The following is a 27,444-nucleotide window of genomic DNA, read 5'->3' as shown; positions in this document are numbered from 1 at the left end:
TGATACTTCCCCCACCTCCTAGATTGTAAGCTCTTCGGGGCAGGGTCCTCTCCTCCTCCTGTGTCACTGTCTGTATCTGTCTGTCATTTCCAACCCCTATTTAATGTACCTTTTGAAACAGTGACAGTATATGGCATCCTCTGTACTGATGTATGATGGGTATGTTGTGGTGAATTCCAGGTACTCTCTCTGTACTGATCTGTGGACAATACATATCCATGTCATGACAGTATATTGCAGTGCTTTATATATCAATGTATGCTCTCTGCTCTGCCCAGTACTGAATGGCATCTCTATTCTGCAGGTTTCCTGCCTGGAGACCTCCTGGGTGTCTAAATCCAATGTCACTCAGAGACGAGGGCGAGCCGGGCGCTGCCAGCCTGGGCACTCCTACCATCTCTTCACCCGCCAGCAGTATCAGGCAATGGCAGAATTCCAGGTGCCAGAGATCCTGAGAACACCTTTGGAAAATCTGGTTCTTCAGGCCAAGATTCACACCCCGGAGATGACGGTGAGGTAGCATGGCATGGGTCTGTTATTCGGCTTGTTGTTAGGTCCTTTAGACATTTCTTATTTGTTTTCCTTTTTTTTTTTTTCAGGCAGTGGAATTCCTTTCACAAGCACTGGAATGTCCGGAGAAAAATGCCATCAGAGATGCCGTGCAGCTTCTGCAGGAGATCCGTACGTGTCCCTTCTCTGCTATCCTGAATCTCTGCCCTGTCTGTGATATAGATCAGTCATTGCCTAGCGTTATAGAACCAGATAGATCCTGGGCCCCTACTATGTTTAGTGAATTAGATGGCTGGGCCCCAGGAAGATGAAGCATCACTACATTGCTGACTTGTATGTAAGTGAGGAAGCTTTGTATGTAATAGAGCTGAAAAAAGCCTCACAAGGGAAGATTACCACCGAACCCCAACGCTGCATCACCTCTCCAGAGATTTCCGGGGTCCCTCCTAAATCTTCAGGTCAAGAAAAGAAAATATATAACTTGTAGAGCTTAACCCTGGCCGAAGCTATGGATAGTTTGAGGAAGAGGTAAAATGTTACTGGCATGTATGTGACCCCTTCCATTTCTATTCCAGGGGTGCTGGATGAGCAAGAGGAGCTGACATCACTGGGCCAACGTGTGGCTCACATCACTACTGACCCCAGCCTAGCCAAGGCCATCGTCCTGTCCGCCATTTATCGCTGTCTGCAGCCCCTGCTGATCATTGTGGCCTGCCTGACGAAGGATCCCTTCCTGGGGGGCATTGTGAACCGAGTCGAGGTGGACAAGGTGAGTGGGGAATGCAGTAAAGATAGCTAAAGGTAAATGTTGAGGGGGGGGGGGACCACAGAGACAGTCTGTACAAAGATAAGGGCCACAGAGACAGTCTGTACAAAGATAAGGGGAAGAAAAAGTGGTACAACTTTTTTTTTTTTTTTCTTCTTTTGTATGGCTCCAGCCAATGAGATTTGAGTGGCATATGACGTGGATTTCCCCCCTAAAGGGTGTGGCGGGAACATTGAAGGTGATCCGTCTGTGATTGGTTCTGTATATTGCAGGTGAAGACAAAATTCAGTGGGGAGGCTTGCAGCGATCACCTGGCCTTTGTGTGGATTTACCAGGCTTGGAAAGAAGTTCTAAAGAATAATCTCTCCAGAGAAGAGTTTCTGCAGGATAATGTTCTGTCAAGGTCCTCGCTGCGCTTCATCCAAGGTGAGAGATATATTCCCAGTTCCGGGTATTTAAAGGCTGATCTATGTTGGTACATTCCCAGGTTTGTGAGGAGTCAGGGACACGGCACAATGACAAATCTTACATTTCAATCATCAGAACTGTAAAGACAGATTTATAACTTCTCATTGTTGAAAGTACTTTGAGTCTGCTGAGTCTAAAAGTTGAACTGTTGCTACCCTTTTAACTGTCTCCTGTATTCTGAGTGTGCATAACAGTGTGACATATTAGTATTTTTTATATTTCTACTCTTATTTTGCCAAAGTTATGTGACCCCTTCCAAATGATAGAGTTTAGGTGAATCATGTCCTCCGAGCAAGTAAAGTTAAATAAGAGTCCAAAATGCATGTGATACTCCAAGTCTGAATATTCCAGCTGTGACAGGTTCTCTTTTAGGTTTAATGTGTTAAACAGTTTTTGTGTTTTTGGGTTCTGCCCTCCAGGTCTGATCTCGCAGTTCTCTTCTAATGCTCAGGATGCTTATCTCGTGCCGGATTCAAGTCACTGTGTGAAGGACGATGCTCTGTGTAACCAGCTCAGCAATCAGTATGAATTGGTGAAAGGGGTTCTGCTGGCCGGTTTGTACCCCAAACTCATCCAGGTAACACCGAATAAAGCCAGAGATGTGTTGGTGTTGTGCGTTGAGTTTTACAACCAATGATGTGTTGTTTCCTCCTTTTAGGTCAGGCGCGGGCAGGTCATTCGTGGAAAATTTCGACCTAACAGCCTTTTGTTCAAGACGAAGGGTGGTCCGGTCCATCTCCACAAGAGCACCCTGAACAGGTGAGTTCTAGAAGTTTCCAAAGGGAAATGTTTATACCACGCGCCTTGCTGATTGGTGAGAACATTTCTAGAACCTCCACCATCCATAAGACTAAAAGGATTACAGGAGAGGGTGGGAACAGACCCAGAAATTTTGGGAAAATTACATTGTTGGAGTTCTCCTGAGACCCAGGGGAGTTTACAGACTTCATATTTTGCTTTTGGGGTCCAAGGTGAGGAAGGGGGTGAATAGGGCTCTGATGACATTGTGGGATCCTTTATTTTCTTTTCAGGGACAATCAGCATTTCCGCTCTCCGTGGCTCACTTATTTCCAAGCGGTGAAGTCTACTGGTGCGGTGTTTGTACGGGATAGCTCCATGGTGCACCCCCTGGCGGTCCTCCTAATGGCAGACAGCTCCATAGCCTATAGAAGTAAGTGCAGTTTTTTTTTCTTTTTTCCTCCCCAACAAAAAAGGTTTTAGATGTTTGGAGGTAATGCATATCCCCCCCTTCAATACCCAAGACCCTGATGTCACCAGTTTAAGGTTGGGATCCCCCAAAGCCCTGAGGGACAGGAGGTGTGGCATGTTATACTGATACTAACATACACTGATTACCTAAAACGTTAAAACCGCCCTCCTAGGATAATGTAGCCCCCACCACCCTGCCCTGCTTGTGGCAACAAACAGCTCTGACCTGGTAAGTCAAGGGACTTTACAGGACCTAAGAAGGTGCCCTGTGCTATCTGGCGCAACATGTTGGCAGGAACATAGTGCACCCTGCTGCCTCCGCCGGCCCGCCTCCTTCCCATAGTGTACCCTGCTGCCTCCGCCGGCCCGCCTCCTTCCCATAGTGCACTCTGCTACCTCCGCCGGCCCGCCTCCTTACCATAGTGTACCCTGCTACCTCCGCCGGCCCGCCTCCTTACCATAGTGTACCCTGCTGCCTCCGCCGGCCCGCCTCCTTCCCATAGTGTACCCTGCTGCCTCCGCCGGCCCGCCTCCTTCCCATAGTGCACTCTGCTGCCTCCGCCCGCCAGCCTCCTTCCCATAGTGCACTCTGCTACCTCCGCCGGCCCGCCTCCTTACCAGTGTACCCTGCTGCCTCCGCCGGCCCGCCTCCTTCCCATAGTGCACCCCGCAGCCTCCTTCCCATAGTGCACTCTGCTGCCTCCGCAGGCCTTCCTCCTTCCCATAGTGCACTCTGCTGCATTTGCCACCTTACTGCCATGTCTTTACCAGGTAAATGACACTCCTGGCCATCCACGTGGTCTAAAATTAAATGTGATCCATTAGACCATTTTTCCATTGCTCTATACTCCATTTCTGAGGCTCACATGCCTGTCATAAACACTTTTTGCTATGATCAGCATGGCTATGGTAGCTATTTTGTGGGATTAGACCCAATGGGCTGGCTCCCCATCACTGACCCTGTCACTGGTTTTCTCACTTTTGCTAAGTACCAACCCCTGCATACCAGGGACACCCCACAAGGCCGCCCAATCCAATGTTCAGCTATCACAATCTGGTCCTTGGCAGAATTGCTCAGATCTGAACATTTGTTTATTTTTCCTACTTCCTACCCATCGGCTTTAAGACATTACTTCACTTGGCCTCATATCTCTCCCACCCCATTTCAGGGGTCATTGTACCCAGATCATTAGTGTGATCTCTTCGCCTGCCAGAGGGTTGTGTGTCATGTTTGGGGTGATCGTTGTTTACCCTTTACACATGGGATGGAGCCTTTATTGCAACATTAAAAACTCTAGTATAGATGAAAGGTAAAACATCATATATTGTTCTCTTGTATTTAGTACTTTGCAGTTTAAAACCTCCAGCCTTTTACATTACAAAATGTATTTTTGTGGTGTTTTTATCCATCGAGATGCCAGTCATATTGCATGCCCTCTCCTGGTCAGGTTTTTAGGGAGGAATTTGATTTTTAGAGATCCCTTTATTAAGAATGTTAAAGAGGCTGGGGGCCAAAGTAAATTACCCCAAGTCATTGATGCATAATGCCCCCTGCTGGTGGGACAGTATACACACTGGGCACCATATGGAGTACTGGGAAGGGTTGGTTGGCACAAGGTTTTCCCATAAAATCCAATAAAAATGATTCTGTGTCTTCCAGATAATGGGCAGCAAATGGTGGTCTACTTGTCAGACTCAGATCTCTTAAAGCTGGAAAGTGATACGAGAACGATGCGGCTACTCGGCACTCTACGCCAGGCCCTGCACCAAATGGTGAAGAAGAACCTGAATAACCAGGATTCCCTTCTCTCGGCACACGAAGAACACCGGCACTCGCAGCTCCTTTCCTTATTGGTGGATCTTCTGAACACGACGGCCGATTGTTTTGGTGATCCCTCAGAGGCCGAAGAATAAGGACGTCGCATGTTTAATGTCTGGACTTTCCTTTGCTTGTCCAGTCCTAGGCAGAGGTTACCAAGCGCACAAGCGGCTCTGCGTTGTATGCAGGGAATCTGGGAGTCTCATCTGTCATCTATGACATTGGGTTCCACGTTACTGTTGATTGTCAGCTCTTGTGTTCAATTTAATTTTAGGTTCAAAGAATTCTGCTCATTTGTAAATATTTGTTGCCTTAAAGATTCAAAAAATAACTATTTAAGTCTGTGTTTCTGTGTATAAAATTTGTATTCACTGCAAAATTCTGTGTTGTCATTTTATAAGAAAATGTGATTTGTTTATAAGAAAATGTGATTTGGTTTTTTCTGGAAATGATCCTTTCAAAAGGCAATTTACAAAAACTTTCTACTCATTTTTGCCCCCCTACTTTAGTGGATTCACTTTTTGCCTCTTAACGGTTTGAGTTTACATTATGTTGGCCAGTTTCACATGAAATCTGTATTGCAGTTAAATCATTTTTTTTTCTGATCTCTAAAATTAGATGAATATGTAATTTTATGTTTAATTAAAGCTGACAACCGCTTCATCTGATTCACTTGTGTCCTAGGAACGCTGCGCTGGAGCCTCTCTGGTATGGGAAGAAAACCCACATAGAAAAAAAAGCAGTTAATGCTGTCAACCAATCAGAGCAGGAGGATAGCTCCTCAGGGGCAGAGCACAACAGAATAGCATTTAGGTTAAGCAAGGACCAGATTTTTGCTGGGCTTAGGCCAGAGCTTGACGTCTGCACCCCATAAATATTCAGCCCAGATAACCAGCTTTTTCCGCACATCTTCTGCCTCTCATAGTAATACCAGATGTTTAGTTTATGTGATACAGCAACATAAATAAATGCAACAACTGGACCCCAAGGTGTCTGGGCCTGATCTAATGCCTGTCTGTGCTGCCCATAAAATATTTTACATTGCCACAGGGAATGGATTTAATGGATACTATTGTGCCACTGGAGGGGTTATTGCCAATCCCATCCACAAAGGCTGCACCCAGCATCAGTCGCAGGGCTTTTAGATGTTTACATAAAGGAGGCTTCTTCAGGTGATCTGCATGAAATGCATTAGGTGTACATATAATCTTGTGGGAAAAATATTCTGGCGCCAGGGTCTATACCACCTTGCTAGTGTTTGCAGGCCCGGTGTATCCACATCATATATATGAATGGCCTTAATTTTACTGGAAGGTGAGGGGGAGGATTTGTGTGAGATGCCAACCTGCACCCCGATGGCAGTCTGGGCAGCCCCTACAGCACCTTACTGAAGCCAAGATGGGCAGTAACAAAAATCATGGCTTCACACTGCACATAAAATAATGAACCGCTAAGCATTATGCTTTGGTTTCTTTATAGATGAAAGCATTGACAGGAAAGAAAGGGAGACCTTCCTATACTCTGCCATAACATTGGTACCCTTCAAACAGCTAAATTGATAACATGCTTAGAGATCACCACCGCTTTAGTCTTTTACAGTTGTACCAGAGCTGAAATTGCTTACCCTGACTTCACTGGATACTGTGAGCTTTTCACATTGTACATTAGAAGCTGCAGCAGATCAGATAGAGCCCACCCTCCCCCTTTCATTCACCAGATACTGAACCACCTGTAGGTATTACCACAGCACTTTGGTGGTAGCCCCGTCCATCAGCCATGATCTGCCAGTGCACCTCCAAACACTGCCTTCAATACAGCAGGGCAGATGACCCTGGGGTTCTTTCCAAGGAATTTGTATGAGCTGGGGGAATATAATCAATATTATCCTTGTATTTCATGTGAATAGGTGATTTATTTTACCAGCACAGGCTGGTGGGGATATTTATTGCACAATGATGCAGGTTTGCTTTCTAATGCAAACAATGGCAGTTCTTAGGGTCTAATATTGAGGTGGAAATAAATCACAGACATCAAATTAAAAAGCAGACAACCCAAGACATCTAAAAGCTTTTATTTCAGTCTTACAATGAGATTTTTCTCTGGAGAGTCCATGGATAAGAAGGGGGAGAGAAAGAGGCAGCAGAAAAACAAAAATGTTCAGGCAAACTTTAAGCAGGGAGAGAGGAAAACATTGCATTCGCAACAGATCTCCCGTACCAGATGCGGGGGCCAATCTATGAAAACCAGGATACAAACTTCTGTATTAAATGGAGTTTTTGGTGGTAACAGATCAGCTTTCCTAAAGCAGCTATGCAGGGCAGCCATAAAGCCAGTGGGCTCTAATTAGCCCTCCATCACCTACCCACAATGCACTGCGGTGCCCATTGCCCAACATATAAGGATCATTATTCACTCTATAAAGTGCTGATATGTTTCCTCTATATGGGGCAAGATTTATACCATCCCTTGATGCCATTACCATAGCATGCACTGTACCTGTGCCAGGTAGCTCTGAGAAATCAGCCATACTCCACTAAAACCAATGAGCAACCAATGGCACCTTATAGTTTACTCCAGGTCTGGATAAGTGAAGGAAATGTTTTCTGCTTCAAATATATAAAATGTTGCAGGCTCTGCTCATATAGGCATTGTGTAATGCTGCTGAGCGTTAAAGGGGCCCAAGTAGGTCATAGCAGCAGGAAGTCATTTATATGTTGTCACCTTCACTATAAATGTATCTAATGCTCACCACCCAAACACAAACCAGGTCCCATAACCCATAGCAATGGTACTATTAAATTTCATCCTGAGCAGAAATAGATCCGTGTTAGAGCCAGGTGAAGTATGGTAGTGAGTTTGGCTCTTTAAAGAGCACCAGTCACATACAGGTAGCCATTTTAGCTAGCATTTCATCTCTCCTATATGTGCAGATGATGATGTCAGCACCCTAATATAAAGGAAACAAGGGGTGCATCTTGTACATGCAACAGGAAGGGTTTTAATTCATAGAATACAATGAAGCCCAATTACTACAAGGAAATCTGATGCCACCAATAAAAAAATCCATCTGAGATGTAGAATTTTGCAGCAACTGAAGTCACAGAGGTTTCAGAAGACTGCCATATAGGGGGTAATTAGGAGTTCATGTCGGTATCCTATACAGTAGCAGGCAGTGAACATTATGGGTCCACCCTGAGCAAAACACAAACCTGATACAAAATTGCAGGGCCACCACAAATATGGATCATCAGCCCAAACATGACTAAGAACCCCGCACACTACAGGAATCAGCTCTGAACAGTTATTTCCATTAATTGCTAAAGAACATAGTGTAACAATTCTGAGATAAAATGAGATGAGGATTATAATATGGCAGCCGTTATTGTAGACTTGTTTTATAGGTGCACATCCAGGGCTCTCCCATTTACCCATCATCATGTATCAGCATATAAGGTGTAAGCACAACTAATGCAGATTCCATGCTGTGAATGAGGAATAAAGCAGCCCCAGAACCTACGAGCAATAGAAGCTACCATATTGGCACTGAGACTGGTAACCCCAGCCCAATCCAGTACATTCACTATACAGAACTCCTAATGTGTGGTCATTGCTCGGGTAGATCCCCAGATCTAAAGGCGGTTGTTACATCAACAAATTTTCATAATTTCTCAGCAGTAACATCTGAATATTTCAGGATGTAGAATGGCCGCTTGCTATAGGGAAGGTTGGGAAGAGGCGATATCACTGGGACGTTACAAAGCCTTAGTGGAGACAGACACAACAGACGGACACATTAAAGGGAGAGCCGCCACATCAGCCAAGAACCAACCACTTCCCCCAAGAGGCAACAGCGGCTTTCAATTTGGCATTTATATCCTAAAGTACATCTAAACACAAGAACTAAATCCAGCTTAGAAGTCCTAAGATGTGGTGGCTGCATTAGCTTTATATTTTCAGGACGTCTTTGGTGCAGGATGACCAGCTAAAAATAAAAGCCGCACCTCAGTGTATCTATGAAGGGAGCCATGGTTGTCAGCCGGGCTGGATTACAAACATGTCTGCCTGTTGGTTTTCCCTAAGACATGGTGGATTAGTAGTTTACAATTTATTATCCCTTCAAGTCACCTGGCAGGGCATTTTCTGATGTGATGGCTGCATTTGTTTTTTTAATTTTCAGGTTGGCAAGCTGCAATATATTACATTTAGGCCTAAAATCTAAACCTAACAGAGCCAGAAGAAGCATTCAGTCAGTGAAGGCCAAAAAGTATGATCTGCAAACTTATTTAGGGTCAGGCATGATAAATAAATGAAATGTCAGTTAGTCATTTTAGTGGTATTGGGACATATTTCCTTTAAACAGACCCAATATTAGAATTGTCCAATAAGCCTGGTCTACATAACCATCCGAATTATGCTGCATTGCCAAAAATGTAATATTGTGATCATGTCAATGAGGGAGGCTGATTCCCAGGTTGAATGACCATCAATAGGCAGCCCCATCACAGCAACGCTGCAGATTTCACTTCTAAGCAGTTCTGAGAATCCTCATCCCTCCAATTGCCCATCACAGCATGAAAGAAGTGAGGATGTAACCGTAACCAGATGCAGATTGAAGCAAAAACCACTCATGAACAACCAGAACCCAATGATCAGTTTAAAGCATTGGGATCTGATGGCAGCTCGCAGACCTGCATGCTCTCTCTGGGTATGCAGACCGTCATGCAAGGCTTTGAAATCCTAGAATCGGATCTAAAAGGTAATGGTAACGAGAAGGTAAGTCCTCTACCCCCCATAAAGGTAAATGAACTTATTTCTAGCAAATCATAATGATTTGCATTCCTTGTGGAGTTAACCTGGAAATCAATTAAATTCAATACATGATTGGCAGGGAGGCTCTGATTTTCACCTCCCTGAATGGCTCTCTGAATGCTTTTTGTAGATTTCCAGTCAGTGCAGCTTCAATTAAAGAAAATGAGATTTTCCCCAAGACACTGAACAATGAGGACAAGATAACAATATGGTTATAACATTATGGTTAGAACCAATATATGGTGACAGAAAGCCATTCAATCAGCATTGGGGGGGGTGTCAGTAATTCAGAGGATAGACAGAGGGAACACACACAAGATAACAAACAGGAGCCCGACCGTGAGAAAAGTCGAATCTGAAATGCTGTCTGACTGTCCATGCAAGTTACTGAACTAGAAAAAGCTTGCTCTGTGTTCACAATTGTGAGGGGAAAAAGGTAACAGTGGCAGACATTCATTTCTTTTACTTTAAAGGAACCTATAGAAATGGGTGGTGATCAAACTAGACGCTTCCTACTATTATTTTAGTGGCCTACAATTATGTCAGTTTTCTTGCATTAAAGATTATGAAAACCTTTAATCGATTTTTCAGCATGTTTGGCATTATGTCTCACTGCACAATTTTATACAAACCCTGTACTGCACATCTGCAACATTTCTTACCTGGGGATCCTGTCCGTAACAGCACTTCCTGTTATATTGAATACATTAAGCCACTGTATGAATTTACAGCAAGTTGTCAGCATTTTGTGTGCACTATTTCCCTGATAGGATCAGCAGTGGGAAGGCCAGGATTCTCCACCATTCCCCTTCCTATATAATCTCTTATGTAGCCATCAGGAGAAGCGTGAAATGTAATACAATATTAAGTCACACGAATGCCCAGTCTGAGTCTGCCAACATGTTAGAGATGGCATCACCTGGCAGCAGTCTTAGGGCCTTTGGATGTCTATACAAGGAAGGTTTTTACCACAACTATGTCTATGAAACCTTTGCAAAGGGACACGATGCCAAACATACTCAAACTGATTTATAACACACAAAGTATTAAGACAACTTTAATGCATGAAATCCACCTTGTGTACAAGTCCTACTATTCCACAGCTTGGATGTGGTGTTGGATGAGACTGCATAGTGATGTTAGGTGTTTGCGTTGCCTTGTTACTTTAATATTTGAATGGACCTGTAATGCAGCACTGGACATAAAAACCTCTTCAAACAATGAAGATTTAGGTTCACTGACCAGGCAATATTTCTTATTCTATAATGTGGGATAAGGAACTGGATAGGTTACTTTGGGTAAACTTTTTCTAGTAATACCAAGAGTCCCATGTGCCCAATCCAGGCTGCACACCATGGCTGCTACAAACCCCCCAAAGGCTGTCTGACCAATTAAAATCATCCAGTAAATGTACCTCAATAAAAGCTGCATTTCGGAGCTGCCTGAAGAAGCAAACTGCTTGTGATCTGCCAAAAATTGTTAGGAAAAGTAACCCTGAAAGTCAAAGAGTCAGATTTGCATTTACAGGACCCAGAAGTGACTTTTAATCAGCAAATAGATTTTAGTAAGCAGAGCAATAGCTGCCAGGAATATAGACAGAGGGCAGGGTTCTCCCCTGCACTCTCTGAATGATATTTTAAACAGCAATACTGTCGATGAGCCAGCTGGGGCAGACCCAATGTAGCCCTATGAGCAATGATGAGAAGTTTATCTCAAACAGGAACAGATGGGACTTACAGATCTTTGGTAACAAGGTTATGAATGAGTACTGGCACTCCAATAAAAAGATTTTACTCAATATTGGAAAGTCATTAAGCATTTACTGTCCAATACTCAGCGAAAAGTTTAGCAATAGAATGCAAGTTAAATGTTTAAATAAAAATTTCTTCCTGAAATTGGCATTTCTCGTATCAGTTTGTGTACATCGGTCAGACCGTCATCAAGTCATGCCACAAGTTGATCTCCTTATTTCTAGGTCCTCATGGGGTCTATGAACAAATGTTTTTGGGTTTAATTAGAAATTTATGAGCAAACAATTCACACATTTAACTGAACTGTAGAAAGTTTGTAATTTTTTCAAAGCTAGATGAACACATCTAGAAATATTCATCAGTTTGACATTGTTGGGAATGTGGGATATCACCAATTTTTACAGGCAACAAAAAAAAAAAAAAAAAATCATGTGGTTTTTAAATCTTAAATTGTTATTAAACCTGAGCAATTTCAGGCTGAACAAAAGTGGACTGCAGTGTCCTTCAGTGATATTACAGACAAAGCAAATGTTGTGCAGGAGAACACATCACCCCCAACACTGACCTGATATGAAATAGAATTCCTATTAATAATTCCTACCAGGTTACTTAGGGAACTATCAGTTTCTCTTAGAGGTGTTCCTTTGTATATATCGGTTTCCCTTAGATAAAGCATGCAATTCTACACACATCGACAAAGGGTAAAATCGTTTCCATACAGCACTAATCAGTCAGCATACAGGAGGTGACCTGGGAAAAGCACAAGCAGGATTATAACGCACATTTACCAGGAAGCCACACGCCGGGAGGGTCAAGTTATGGGCCATTTCTCTTCAATCCTGAACTGTTCAGAGGAAACTGGGAAACATTAGACCACTGCAATTTTGTTACATTTTAAAGTAATTTTATTAGAAATCATGCAACATATTTTAATATATATATATAAAAATACAGAAGTGCAATAAGAACTTTGTGTAGGTACAGAGGGAGGGGTTATGTTACTGTTTTCGTTGTTCCGCACCCCTGCTGCCTACACCTAGACGCCCCCCCCCTCCCCCACGACCGTCTATTCCCACAATTCTGCTTCATCGGAGATTGTATTCAATTTCAATTGAAGAATTCATTATTTACACGTCAGTCTTTAGTGTGTCACAGCACATAAAATGTTAATTCAAACCACAACGATACAAAGCAACATCTTATTTTCATTTCTAATGCTTTCAGAAAGTAAGCTTCAGATGACATGGAAGTTTGTTCTCTACTCGCATAAAAAGGAAGACTGAAGTCCCTCCGCCTTCTGGGGACTTTTCACGGCACAGATGGGTATGAAGCTTCCCGTCATAGACTGCCTTAAAAACCAAACCGTCATCGTACTTAATTTACGTCACATAACGTGCGATAACCCATGACGCGGTCGCTGGGCCAGCACTGCTGGACTCCCTTCTGGCTTCTCAATGATCTATATCCCTAAATAGAGGCACCCCCGTGATAAAGACAACCCTGAACAGGGATGAAGGAACCCAGAAACATTCTAAATAAGGGAAGAGCCAGTTGCGTGGCTCTCAGACACATTCTCGTAACTTTCATATTTAACATTCTTCTGCCCAATTTGTTTAGCCTTCAATAAAGTTAAAAAGAAACCTAGAAAACACAGTAACAAGCGCTCGATATGTTAAGCTGCGTCATAGACGTGGGAAAGGCCAGTAGATGACTACGGAACGTGGACATCATGGAAGCTTTGCAGAGATGCTAGCACACAAATTGCGCACTAATGCAAAAAAAAAAAAAAAAAAAAGTCCTGGAATTCTACAGTTAAGACAAGTCTACGGCATGTGCATGTGTGTCATTTATATATATTTATATATAATATACTTAACATTTATCATTAATATTAAATAATAACACAGGAACACAAGTCTCCAACAGGGTGGGTGTGTCACAGAGCCAATGACGTGACCAGACTGACAACCCCTTCCTGGTCTCTGGCTGGGTGATGGATTGATCGTTCTTACAGAAAGTCTGCAAAATTTCCTCCCCACTGAAATATGCAATCTAGATTGTCATCGTTTTGAAGGATTTCATTTTCTCCCCGGAGCTTCGCCCTGTAGAATTTATAGGACGAACAGATTGACAAGAATACCTCTTCATTTTTTTTAATCTGTACGACTGGTCTGACATGCTCAAGTGCACTACCTGGAGAATACACGGCTAAAAACATTCATAGAAACCATCTATATATAAAAAGAAGAAAAAAATAAAGACACACAATACACAGGAGCCCATCTGCCGGAAACGCCACGTCTGTGGCCCCATCATGGAAGCCAGACACTAGGTGGTGAGGCTGGCGGACTGGGTCACCTCTTAGAAAGTGCAGAGCGTTATTGGTGGAAGCGTGAGGCTCCTGGGTTAGGGTAGCGGGAGATGGAGACCCTGGTGGAGGACTAGTCAGCAGTCAGCGGTCAGCGGTGGAGAAGTGGAGTCAGCAGGTACAGGCCCTCAGTATGATGTGTTATAGGTGGAGTAGGGGATGTAAATGCTGCGTAGGGGCGCAGACGCCATTCTCCGCGGTCCATCTCTCGCCGGCGGCCCAACCTCACATCAATCTGCAGTAAAACAGTGTGACGATTTCGGATGGAGAACAAGTGGGAAGGACAGATGTGGGAGTTGTACAGGGAGGAGATCAGACAATGAGACAAGATGGGAGACGACACCACAAATTCATCATTAGATGCCTGGAAAATAAAAGTATTTCTTGCTCAGATATCAGCATTTATATGGTTACAAAATAACCTCTCTCCCTGCCCCAGAGAACTCCCAAAGTATCTTTAGGTTAGGATTTTTGCAATTGCTATTCATCCTACAGCTACTTGATTAGAGATACAGTAAAATATAATTTATTTCTGTAGAAATATTTGTGTAACACCTCTTTGGAGATGACTGTGGCTTACCAGAACCTAGACCGTTGCATCAACAAACATGGTTGTCTAAATCGGTCCTCGAGGGGCAGGGTAATCAGCACTGGAAGAATCTTTAAAATATCCTTAGAACAAACTTTTGTGACACTGCCTTACCAAAACTAACACTACCTGCCCCCCAATATGTCATTATATTACACAGCACCCCCTACAGGTACCAGTGGGAAACTTCGTGTGGGTAAGCATAGCAGCCAGAAGCACCAACTGACTACTCCTGCAAACAATAAGGAGGAAATCAGTACGGATTAGAAGATCAATTTCATCAACAAAGTAAAAATTTGTGGTCCCTTGGGAACCCTGTAGCAGAAAGTATCAAGGGAAAGGCAGACATGTCAGATGAACATCTCCAACCGATTAGGTTTAAAATGTAGTCAACAATTCTTTCAGGGAGTATGTGTGCCCATTGTGAGGCTGGGTACTGATTCTGGATGAAACCTGACTCAATCACTATTCTTATCCATCCCAAATGTGTTCAGTAGGGTTGAGGGTCAGGGTTCCAGTTTGGTGGTGATGAACTCGTATCATGCACAGAGCCCTGACCTCAACCCTACTGAACACATTTGGGATGTCTTTATGAAGCTGGCTTTGTACCCTGGGCACAGTCAAAGAGGAACAAATGGTATTCACCAAGCTGACCACAAGCCTGGAAGAGCACAATTGTCTGCAATGTCTTTGTATAATGGAGGATTACCAGGAACATCTAAACTTTTTCAGGGTGTGCAATAAATATCCGGCCATAGGGTGTAGTTTTTGAGAGGAGCATCACAGTTTTGTATCAGTGTGCTTGGAAAGATTGCAGTCTATCCATAATAACAATGTCTATGTCGTTTGGGGACTTTCTTTTAGCTGTGAAGGCCTCTAGTTGACATTCTAAATTGGTTCCACAGATCCTAAATATTAGGTATTACAAGGAACATTAACTCAGTGTAATTCTTACTTGTCTCCGGTATAAGAGCATTGAAGCTCTGGATTTCCCTTTGGTTTCCACCATCTACAGGAAGAGTCTCCTCCACGCCATTTTCCCTCGTGTCAGCCGCTGTAACCTCTGTAGGTGTTACTAGGTCCCCATTCTGTGAAGGTGCCGCTTGCTCAACCTCATTTTCCTGCACAAACAACCAAGTTTTTCTGTAACATCCGTACTAAAAGTGAAATCAGAAACCTTATCGTTGCGATATTTGTGTGCATTTGTTACTCACTTTTGTGCTGTCCTGAGGCTGAGGCTTCGTCACTTCAGACTTCTTAGAATTCTCTTCAGATTTGCTGTCAGCACCACCTAAGAACGACCCAAATAAGTTGTAAGCAGGACTCAAAGAAGCACTATAGTAATTATTGTAATCAAAGTGCCCATTTCAAACTCTATGCTGAAAACCGGACCAATACCCTGGAATCATACTAAAAATTTCCCACCTGTAACAATCTACTTTTAATATTTACCTGTCTTGTGCTTGGTAATGGGTTTTGATCCACACTTGGCAGAAACTTTTGAAACATCTATTTTTTTGTTCGTAATCTGTACCTATGGAGATGATTAAATTGAGTTATTAAAACTGTGTGCATTATATATAAAAATTCCCACACATCAATACAAAACTCCAACCTAAAGATAGAGAAGAAAGAAAAGATCATACGATATCAGCAGTGAACAATCCACCTATATAAGTAGGAATCAAAGCCAGTATTAGAGTAGGGAGATTTCCTACCTCCAATAATACTTGGAAGGAAACAAAAAAGGCAGAAAAAAATCCATCTGGGGTAGCTTTAGAACAAGGTTGCCCCACATATGGCTTGTGGGTCCAGGCTGGTCTGCAGGAAGTGACCTCTTAATATCAAGATTGCCTCAATTTCTCCACATCAATCAGTACTTTGCAAGTGTTTAAGGTACCAGAGGACAAAGCTGTGCTATATGATTATGCATATGTGGAGTTGCCACAGAGATCATTTACTGGGGCTGGACTGAAGTGCTTTGTTACATTATGCTGCAAGCTAGGAAAAAAATTGTCCAGATTTTTTAAAGGGCAGAAAGAAAATTTTGCAAAATGTGAAAGTTTTTGGTTATGGGTTTAGGGTAAATATTGCAATGTATTCTTGGTGGGAAGAGGAAATTGTTATGATGCATTATCTGCAATTGCTAAAGCGTTTAAATTACAGTTTTATGTCCGTTATTTAGGCTGGGTATGGAAAATGTGCAACCTAGCTTACACAAAAGCACGAAAATTCAGTTTCACGAAGATTTGGTACTTTAGATAAGCATCATTGGACCTGGTCATGGTAATGACAAAACCCATCCTAATAGGCACACCAAGTATGCAGACCCAAGAAATCAGCACAAGGTTGGTGTGAATCCCTCATATTGGGCACAGCAGGTGTACACGCCTGGAGATACCCTTATATTAGGCAAAGATGATGTACAGATCCAGAAACGCAACACAGGGAGTGTGGGAACCCCGCTCTACATGCTAAGCAGGTGTAAAGACTTGGGGAAATTAGCACAGGGATGTTGGGAGCCCATATGATGGGTACAGCAGGTGTACAGACCCATGGATTTAGCACAGTGATGGGAGGTGTCAGGTCATGCAGAAACACTACTGTAAAGTTACTGAAGAGAAAAGTGTTTCTATTTTACCATCCTGAGGTAACTCTGCACCGCCTGGCCCTTCATTATAAACCTGACTTGTGATCCCCAGTAAAGACTTCTTCTGCCATTAAGTGATTCTAGAACCTGGTGTGTGATTAGGTCTAGGACGGGATATACCAGTGAAGACAAAAGACAGGAGAAGTTGCCCGATTACTCACATTGGTGCTGCCAGGTTTCTGGCCGGTGGATGTAGGCGGACGGGCAGCACCCACAGATGGCTTTGTAGAGTTTGTTACCTGCAAACAATAAGTTGTTTAGCTTGTTCTCATACAGGGGTTAAAGACTCCAAAGGAAGCAGTGCAGACAGCAGGTAATGAAAGGTAGGTAGATTCTGAGGAGGAAATATGAAGATCATTCCCAATATCCTCCAAGCAGAGGTAGCAATAGTCTTCAGGCTCCATACTTTTGTAGATATTTCTTTATAAAATAGGAAGAGCTCCACATTCATTTACAATCCATAAGGACCGCAAGTCCCAGACCTGGGAAGCTCTCCCACTCGCTCCAGTGTGTTCACTCATAAGTGAGACCTGACCAACACCGGAATCTGTGGGGTAGCATGTGGTCTGAAAGATTGCAGTGATGAATCCCTCAGGAACAGATAACTGAAAACCACATTACTCCCCCACATAAACATACCATACAAAAACTTCTGTAAAAGATTGTGTTCAAATTTGATGCATGAGAACACTAGGTTTACCATTTCCACAAGCCCTTGTCAATATAGAAAACAAAACCTAATTCTAATATAGGTAAAATCATGGTATTACTGTAGAAAGTCCTCCACCAGGTTCTCTTTAGTTTTGACACACAAGGCCTTGCTGTAACATACGTGTCTCTACTGAAAGGGAGCAAATTCACATTCTATGAATATTTAACACAGATCATGCTGTCATTTAGTTAAAATTTTATACATGTGACCAAGACTAAAGGGAACCTGCAGAAGTTCCCCCAGGAAAAGTGTAACAAAATTACCATTTGAGCATTTTCTATTATCACCGAGTTGAACAATATATGTTGCAATGCCACGGGTCAATATTTCATCCTCAGCAATGAACTGACACTGCAGCACAACCTCCCCCATGACTCTGGCGAAAATACCAGAACACAAGAATGTCACTTCTGGTCTTAAGTTGAACCCTCATTGCACTTATTTAATGGAGAACCAAAAGGCAGAGAATGATCTGCTATTCGGAAAAGATTGCAGACCCCATGCATCCTCAAGCTGCAACCAATGGGGAAAGGGTGAGATAACAGATCTCGGGACCCAGCCAACCACTGCCCACTGTAGTGCCAGGGTGAGAAGGGACCTTGCGACCTAAAATAGCCAATATTTTGAAATGAGGTAAAGTGCCCATTTAGCTATATTAAAGGCTATCCAAGTGTACATTAGATAATGAAGTTCCCATAAAAAAAATAAAATAAACTACGCAATTACAAAAATATGAAAGCATTGAAAAATACAATACTTAGTGATTTTAAAATACATGACCACAGGAATAAAAGGAAAGTAATTGGTTTCAATGGTTGCACACATCCATTAAGATTTTTTTTTTTTTTTTTACATTTTACTCTTTCTCTGGAGAGACCCTCAGGTTCATTTGCCAGTTTCCAGGGTTACGTTAAATTCTTCTGCTTTTCTTTTGCACACATAATCAAGGCCCGTTTGGCTTCCCTAGAATACCTGTTGCCAACAAAATGTTGTCTATGAATCAGGATGAAAACTGAACTTGTAGGACTCTACGGCTGCAGGTCACCCCTACAAAAACCTCTGATAATCCTTCTATTGGCTCTTACTACCTATAAATCTGTATGAAACAAGCCTGGCACACCAGGCAGGTGGGTAAAGATGCCCCAGAAATACTAGTGTACCCACAAAGGGTTGAACGGTTCTATAGAGAACCTGGACAATGATGCATGGAGGCCACGATACAGACTGGGAACTCCTAATACTGGAATTCACACATCAGAGGATTCATACTGCTTATGAGCAGCAGAATCTCTTTAATCCTCCAAGAATATTCTACATACATATAGTTCATATAATAAACCGTTACTATCAGAAAACTTTGGGGTTGCTGGATGCACTTTCAAAATGCCTGCAAGTTACATTAAGGTGATTAGGTACTATTTTTTTTATCTAGGTAACTTTTTGAACACAAGATTCAGTGATTGCATTAAACTCTGAACCACTAGAAGCTGCAAATATACATATAGGCTTTTGTATAAGTTACTCATGTTTTCCTTTAATGCACACAGTGCACCGTTTATTACAGAGAAATTTACAAATACAATATTGCATATAAACACTTTGGGTTTCTAGATTCAGCCTCCCGCCTCCCCATGCACAACAGTAGATGAGGGTTTTAGGATGATGCCCCTGGGACCGCCACACTCAGCAGGGCGTTCTGTACATGGAACAGGCACACAGACCTAGTTAGTTCATGCAGAAACAGCCACAACATAGACCGCAGCGTACATTGAACAGAGAAGCCCCAAGACCATACTTACATTCCCACCACCAGGAACATGCTTAATATTGTCCTTTGAGCCACACTTGGACTGAACATGGCTGTAGTTGGCTTTTTTGGAGACAATCTGCACCTGGAGCATGACAGGATGGAGAAACGACATAGAAGTGGAAAGGTACGGTTAGAAAAATCACATGACGCAGAACGGAGAGGACAGTGTTATCAGGATGGTGGGAAGGAAGGTGACGTGAAGCAGACAAGAACAGAGAAGCAGACAAGCAGCTATGAAGACAGTTTGTGTCAAGACATACAAATCACCACATCATATAATCCGTCTGCTCACCCAACACAGGAGCTGCATTATCCAGCAACACAGAGCTACAAATACCCTATTAGAGCTAGGTGTAAAAGCTTTGTTCCTTATGTGAACACCAGGACAATAATAAGCTGTGTTTTGGTAGTCATCAAGAGAAACCCCTAACCTGTTCACTGATCCACAGCATTGAATGCAGAACAGACGACAAGATAAATAGGAGACAGGGTAACAATTAGCCAGATTAAATTTAAAAGTTATTAGGTTTTTCTATTTACATTGTAGCCAACTGTTTCAGGGAACATCTATGAATGTTAAGTGTACCCAGGCCATACTCTGAAGAATCTACCAATCATCTGACTTGAACGTCTCATGAAATGTTTCAGGACACTTCCTAGTAGAGTATCCCAAGCCTCTGGTTCTGTAAGCTGGGTACCCGATGCCCCAGATAATCTCGCCAGACATGGAGAGAGTTTTGTCAACGTCACTACAGCTCAGCTCACCGTTCTCCTTGCTAGAGAATATTTACCTGTTTATACCTGCACTGCTTCATTTATATGTGGATCTGTGCTTCCACCCTGGCTCTACACAGACAATGCAGGGCATTGAGATTCCATAATAAAAGCAAGATCAGCTGCCAGACGTCTAAAGGCAATACCGAGGAATACGCCTATGTATGGTTTGATTTTAGGCAGAGTTTTCATTTTTGTCAATTTATACTGTAAATAAATATCAAACCAGTTTATTTTACTGGAAGCTGGAAAAGCAACAACAATGGCAGTAATGTGAATCTTGTAGAAGCACCAAATGCAGTGAGACATCAAGGAGAAGCATTATATTTATGCACCTATGAACATTTAAATGAATCTTGTTATAGGATGCACGTTGATAAAATACTAGGTCATTTTATTTTGCATTATCTTGTTTGAGTATTTTAATTAAAACTTCAGATTTAAATGTACTGAATGACACTGAAAAGTTAGAGATTTCTATTTCCACTGTTGTACTATATAGATCGACATTTGATGTTGTTTTCAAAGCAATCTTTCAGAGGAACATCGCTGGATAGTCCAGGCACCCAATTTCTGATCTGACAAGCAAAGTGTTAATTGTTGGGTTACCATTGACCATTTGATAGATTTTGTGCAGGTTTCCCATATCTGTGCTGGCACCGATACTGGGGAGGCGTCTAAAAACAAACTGTAGAATTTTTTTGTTCCAAATAAACCAAAGATCATAAACTTTAATGATAACTTTTGTATGCAAGATCATCACAGCCCTCACTGCTTGTTCCAAGTCAGAAAACCTGATAGGAGCGTACCCCGTGACCCAGAACACAATCCCTTCACCCATACCTGTTTTACAGTTTCACATGGGGATACCAAACTGACAATACTGTGTAAACATTTGTACCTGTGAATATAAACTAAAGCTGTGAAAAAAAACAGGATACATGTATGGATGTAAAGGTATATTTTACATTCCTGGATTATAAAGAATTTCCCATCTATCCATCATTCTATACCAATGTTACTCAACATTTTTAACACGAAGGAACCCATGAAATAGTTCACATTCAGGTCTTTAGAGAAGCCTGATATAAATACTATATCCACAGCTCACAGTATATTAGTACTGGTGGTCAGTGGGAAAAATGTCAACCAAAAAGATCATTGGCGTCACTTACGCTGACCTGGGAGGCACAAATTGCTCAATGCTCTAGCAACCTCTGGAGGAACCCTGGTAGGGAAACACTGATCTAGACAGACAGAAAATACACACGCACAACAATCACTGGCACGGCAGGTGTAAATTAAGGAGGCCTGCAAACCATTCACATACAAGAAGGGGAAATAGGGGCCAATATGAGAAACTAAACCTTCAAGTTCCACCTTAAAACCTAATATCCAAGACTTCAGAAATCCTGTACTTGTCCCGAACTACATTATCACCCCTGCAGGGAATTTACTTACGTGCAAGCACACCAGTTCTAATGTAATGATAAGAGACAGCCGCCCCCACTGGCCGCAGCTTTGCCAGATGCGCCTTGTTACCAAGTAAAGGTCATATTTTTACATGCTGTCATCTTCTAAGAAGCAAGTCCTGATCGCCACTGACAATTCCACAGGAAAATACTGTATGTTTTTATTTACTGAAAATGCATTGTGTAATTTCGGAAAGGATCAGAAACATTCACAATGCTTTGCTATACACTTTGCACAAATGGCTTATAATGAGACTTCCTCCGGAATGTCCCATCACCCGATACTTACCTGTGCTCTCTCAGCAAACAGCACCAGGTAGGGGTTGTGCAGTAATAGAGGAAATAAGGAAGATAGAGGAGTGAGCAAGGAAGAAAGTGGCACATTGTTAGGTTAGGGACAGTGATGAGGGAGGGAGCCACCATAGGCTCAGTATACACTCACTTTCCCATTGCTTTGTTTTTGCACAGCCTCTTTACTGTCTGCGGGTTTACTGGCGGCTGGTTTAGGGGCAGCGAGGGGCACTGGTTTTCGAGCTGTGCTGGCTGGCACAGGTTTTTTCTCTACCTTGGCCTGCTGAGGGAAATGTAACATTTATAAAAAACAGCATCAACAAGATATTTGTACAACAGTTTTCCCATCAAATGCAAAAAAGCACATTAAAAAAAAAAAACAAAAACCCTACAGTACAATTTATATTTTTTATAAACGATTACCTTAAACAGATAAGTGATCAAAAAACCAATATAGGGAATGCATCTAAACGGTCCCTTACTGGCTCCATACACCGATGTATAAGGGAATAATGCAGACGTATACAAAACAATCCTCCTCTCCACCACTGAAGGTTGTGCTAACCAGAAATTCCCAGGCGGTTACAAACAAATGGCTTAACCTCTGTACAATGCCAGCCTTCCACTCCACAGAGAAGCAGCTCGCACAAAGCAGATGTCGCCTCAACATACTAGTACACAGCAGTTGAATAATGAGAGGGAATTATGGAACATTATGTAAGAAACATGAATAAATCTCACCTTTCCTCCACCAGGCTGGTGCTTCAGGTTGTCGGTAGAACCAATCTTAGAACGTATGTTCTTGATGTCGGGGGCCGTGGTTGGACGCGGCTGTTTGGGAGCAGTGCTGGGCTTGCTGGCTGGTGCAGAACTGGGTTTGCTCAGAGGAGGTGGTCTGGTGGTTGGTACTTTCTTAGCATCTGCAGAAGCACTAGGTCCAGTAAGTGGTCTTGGAGCAGCAGGTTTGGTGGTTTTAGGACGGCTGGGGACGTTGCTGGCTGGAGCGGTTCCATTAGTCTTTGCCAAATCAGCCTTGGGACCACCTGATTCTGGAACACAGGCATATGGTCATTTTTCTACTAACCACAATACAGGAATGTGCTGCCAAACACTGAATCACCTAACAAGAACCTTCACCTGTTTCTTGATTTGCAGGTAAAATATCTCACAAATTTGCATTTTAACCCCCCTAGCGGTAATCCCGAGTGTGACGGGGTGGCTTTTACATGCAAAAAGTGGTAAACCCGAGTCACACTCGGGTTTACTTTAGAAATTCTGGGGGGTGGTGCCAGCTGGCATCACCCCCCCGAAATTTAATATTGCTGCTCGCATCTGCAGTGAGATATGAAGCACAATGCACAAGTCCTGCATTGTGCTTTGCATCTCTCCGGAGATGCAGAGCAGCAGCTCCAGCGTCGGGGTGAGGACATCCCCACTCGCATCACCCGGGAGGATGTGACATCTTACGGGTGATACGAACGGTGATGTATTGGGGGGTGTGGCCAGGAGGGAAATTTAAAAGCAGATTACAATGTAATCTGCTTTTAAATGGTTTTTACAGTACAAAAACGCCACACAACATGAAATAAAAATAAGTACATTTTTAATTTTATTTTAAGATTACATTGTTGTCTATTTCATTACTTTTTTTTTAATTATAATTTTTCTAATTATGCTATTATAATTTATGATTATAATATAATATATTTATCATACCTGGGAGATAATCTTAAGAATTACAGGCCCACAATATAAACAAAAATTTTCTATGCAAAAAAATTAGGATGACTTTTTGCATCAAAAAACTGACAGAATTAGAACGCTAGGGGGGTTAATGTAGTCTGCCATCTAAGCCTTTTGTCCCATTTTCATGTATAGCATTGGGGTGTCTAGGTGCAGGTGTTGAGGTTACAGGCTATAATTTTGGGAGTGGGCTATATCTATATAAGACATATTGTGCAAGGCTGATCATTGCATTGTACTTCCTTATATATCCTTCCTTATATAACAATGCAGGTTGGGAGCTTACCAGTCGGGGATTTTGTCAGGTTGGGTTTTCTTGCATCTATTGGCTTAACATCATTTTTAATAGCTGAAAGTAAAGAAGAATTGTAGAATAAAAGATGAACAAGAAAGCAGATACAATATATGCAGACATTAGCACCATGCTGTGAACATTTTGGCGTTACATATTTTCTGCAGATACATTTACTAGTGCATTTCTTGACTTCTATGATAACCCAACAATATAAATCCATACATGATGGTTGGAGCGACTCAATGGGCACAGCAGCTGAGCAGAGCATAGTGGGAACCCATCATAATGGGCACAGAAGGTATACCTATCTGGAACCATTGCACAGAGATGGCAGGAACCTTTCATAGTGGCTACAGCAGGTGCACAGACATGGGAAATCATTGCAGGGATGGTTAAAAAATCCAGAAATCAGCCCAAAGAAGGCGGGAACTCTATAATTGGCACAGAAGGTGTGCAGATCTGGTACCACTGCACAGATGTGGGAAGCTTTATAATGGGTACAAGCGTACAGATGTGGAAACTCCACGTAGGGTTGGTGGGAATCCCTCATAACAGCAGGTGTGCCTACCTGAGAACCCAGTACAGGGATGGCAGGATCTTTTTATAATCAGTACAGAAAGAGTGCAAAGAGACGTAAACCTTCCCATTTTTAGAAAATAATCTATATTTGAAAATTTGAAAAGTTGAAAAGTTCACCAAGTCATATACATGATCTTATTCAGCCGCCAGTGATGCAAACCCATCTCACATAAACTTCATCTTCAAGTTAAATCATGCCAGCGAAGCAGAACTGAAAAGAACTTACATGATGGTCGTTTCGGGGTGAGGTTGGGTTTTGGAGCGGTTCCTCCAGCTGCAGAGGAGCCAAGTTTGGGAGCAGCAGGACTGGCTCTGACAGCAGGGCGGGGAGTGGTGCTCAAAGGGGTCGGAGCCTTCTTCTCTGGAGTCTTCACAGGACTCTTCAGATCCAGACTCTACCAAGAGAAAGGCAAGATATAAATCTTGCTGTCCAGCTGTGCATGCAATATGTAGTACAACTTTCACACGCACATATTCCCATGTTTTGACTCCTTGAACATTTTTATTTTCTTCTTTACTTGCAGTGTTTTTCAAGCAAAATGTTCAGCTGCCAAAAAAACAGTAGGTTCCTAACTTCCTGCAATGAGCACACATTGTTTTTATTGAACAAATATTGTTCTGAACTTGAGATTTAATACTGAAGTAATATAATGCATGTATTGCAGGGATTTGCAGAATGCAGCTTCCATACCTTGCCCCAATTTACACTTTAAATACAAAGACCTTATGGACAACACCGGGTACAGGCAATACTTTGTACTGGAGTGTAATGATGGGAAGGATTCCAGCTCTGTGATATGTTGCTTTGTTTGGCTGTGGATGGTGCTCAGGATACATCTAAACTTCACACACCGTAAGATTTCTGCATTGCCCAAGCCCTGTTCCCTTCATGTTGCTCTATTCTCCCCCCCCGTCTACACTGACCCCTCTCACAGGCTGCTCCATTCACCCACAATCCGCTGTCCTGCTGGGAATAAATTTAATGGCTCGTGGGAGGAGAAGCCCCTGATGTGCTGTGCCAACCTTTATCGATCCAACACTGACTGGCAGTGTGGCGCTGATGTCAATTAATTGACGCTTATGATGTGAGGAATACGACTGCGATTTCAATTAACTACACCAGATGGCCCTATTGGAAGCGGCATACTGAGAGCCGGCACAGCTGTGTTCTGGGATTTGATGGAAACAGTGCGGGGGAGACCGGAAAAAAAGAAAAAGCAAAGCATGGAAGGGACATCCACCCTGCTGAGAGGTGTAGGTGCATGTTATACCATTATACCAAGACACCTGCAAACAGGAAGAAGCATGTTAATAAATTCAAAACATAACCCCAGAAAGATATAAAAAGGCAACAATCAAGACAAATAAATTAACACTAAAAATGTATTTACTTCAATACAGGCAGATCATGTATCTGAGTTTCACTTAAGATCAGACTAAAACTGTTCTTGTATAGCAGATCAAGAACAGACAGCAGCACAAAGACCCAATTAGTTGTGATGCAAAGTCTACGAGCTAGCGAGCCTATCAGTTTCCAGATACAACTTGCATTGTCCAATTACAGGCTGGGGGATGGACAAGACCAGTAAGTGTAATGAATCAGGTCTTCTACCCAATCAGATAAGAGTTGTGCTGTGTGAACAGGGAAAAAAAATGCAAATACTCCTAAACGGTTCGAGGTAAATTAAGGTAAATATGTAAATTATACCTAACAATTCAAAGTGCAATTGAACCCTATATTTGTGGAATAAGTACCTTAAGTTCTACTTTATTTAGCTTGTGAATTACATAATGTCATGGAAACCATGGCAAGCTTATGGCATCCTGCGTAACCAAGACCCATCCCCTCCGAATATTCAGACAGGCCACACAATGGAAAATAATAAGTCATGGTAAAGATGTACTTTACTTACCTTGGGCTTGACATCTTTTGCCTCTTTAGGTGTTGCAGTTTTAGTTGCACTTCCTAGGGGGCGTTTTGTGGTAGAGGCAGCAGTTGGAGCGGCTGCAGGGCTGCTTAGTTTTTTAGCCTGGGTGGGAGTTGCAGAGAGTGGTTTCTTAGGACTGGGGGCAGCAGAAAGTTTGCCTTTTGGGGTTGCTGCTGTAGTCTTCGATGGGGTTGCTGTTGTGGCCTGGTGAATAATATTTTAGGATGAGAATAAGAATAAAAATTGAAAGGCTTTGTTCCTAAACAAAAATATTAAAGAATAAAACAGGAAAAATCTGTATCCATTAAGGGAGATTTTTCTTTACATCCTGCCCTGGAGCCAGAACAGAGTTACCAAATGATCACAAGGACAAATTCAAAGGGTAAGACACCTGGGGGGATTCTGTGTCACAAGTAAAGTTCATTTATAGCAAGCAGAAGGTGCCATACAGGATTACCTTAACCTTCTTCTCAGGACTGGCAGGAAGTTGCTTGTTGGGTGGAGCAGTGATGTCACTTCCTGCTCTTGGTACCACCGATTCAGCTGGTTTTTCTAAAACAAACAAAAACAAAAAGTTTAGTATTTAAAAGGCGAAACAAGACATTGCCACTCCATTCTTGTAAAGGGGGAAAAAATCCCAGAAGCCTGGTTGACAATCGGCATACAATAGTAAAGCAAAAATATATTTTAGTTTAACAAGTTTTTACATGAGGTGGCCGTATCAGTATTTTCAGACTAAGAACATCTTCAGCAAGTACAAATGTTCAAAATCCAGCCTGGGTGGCAACCACAGATGCTCCCATAGGCATGGTGAGTGAATGTAGCCACAAAGGGAAAGCAATGTGTTAATCACAGGGTCACCAGATAAAATAAATGCTCTGCAATTTTTATGGTGTCCCCA

General features: G+C 42.5%; 2 protein-coding genes across 2 annotated transcripts in view; one reads left to right on the top strand and one right to left on the bottom strand.

Moving 5' to 3' along the window:
- The window catches only part of DHX30 (DExH-box helicase 30), a 13,238-nt gene extending 7,803 nt beyond the window's left edge, over positions 1–5,435 (top strand). Inside the window, exons 11-18 of the mRNA XM_072413434.1 lie at positions 279–511; positions 600–681; positions 1,086–1,279; positions 1,549–1,702; positions 2,164–2,321; positions 2,403–2,503; positions 2,776–2,915; positions 4,614–5,435. Coding sequence (XP_072269535.1) covers positions 279–511; positions 600–681; positions 1,086–1,279; positions 1,549–1,702; positions 2,164–2,321; positions 2,403–2,503; positions 2,776–2,915; positions 4,614–4,867 — 1,316 coding nt within the window. The 3' untranslated portion in view covers positions 4,868–5,435. The remainder of the gene's footprint in view (positions 1–278; positions 512–599; positions 682–1,085; positions 1,280–1,548; positions 1,703–2,163; positions 2,322–2,402; positions 2,504–2,775; positions 2,916–4,613) is intronic.
- A 1,392-nt stretch (positions 5,436–6,827) lies between these two features.
- LOC140331782 (uncharacterized) overlaps positions 6,828–27,444 on the bottom strand; it is a gene marked incomplete at its 5' end in the record, with an annotated part of 39,320 nt that continues 18,703 nt past the window's right edge. Inside the window, 12 exon segments of the mRNA XM_072413058.1 lie at positions 6,828–14,064; positions 15,245–15,410; positions 15,504–15,580; positions 15,742–15,823; positions 17,101–17,178; positions 19,451–19,543; positions 22,150–22,281; positions 22,740–23,047; positions 24,028–24,090; positions 24,842–25,010; positions 26,529–26,747; positions 27,001–27,095. Coding sequence (XP_072269159.1) covers positions 14,057–14,064; positions 15,245–15,410; positions 15,504–15,580; positions 15,742–15,823; positions 17,101–17,178; positions 19,451–19,543; positions 22,150–22,281; positions 22,740–23,047; positions 24,028–24,090; positions 24,842–25,010; positions 26,529–26,747; positions 27,001–27,095 — 1,490 coding nt within the window.

This window comes from Pyxicephalus adspersus, chromosome 5 (assembly GCF_032062135.1).
Source record: "Pyxicephalus adspersus chromosome 5, UCB_Pads_2.0, whole genome shotgun sequence".
In the NCBI taxonomy this organism is placed as follows: domain Eukaryota; kingdom Metazoa; phylum Chordata; class Amphibia; order Anura; family Pyxicephalidae; genus Pyxicephalus; species Pyxicephalus adspersus.
This window is presented reverse-complemented; position numbering and strand designations above follow the sequence as displayed.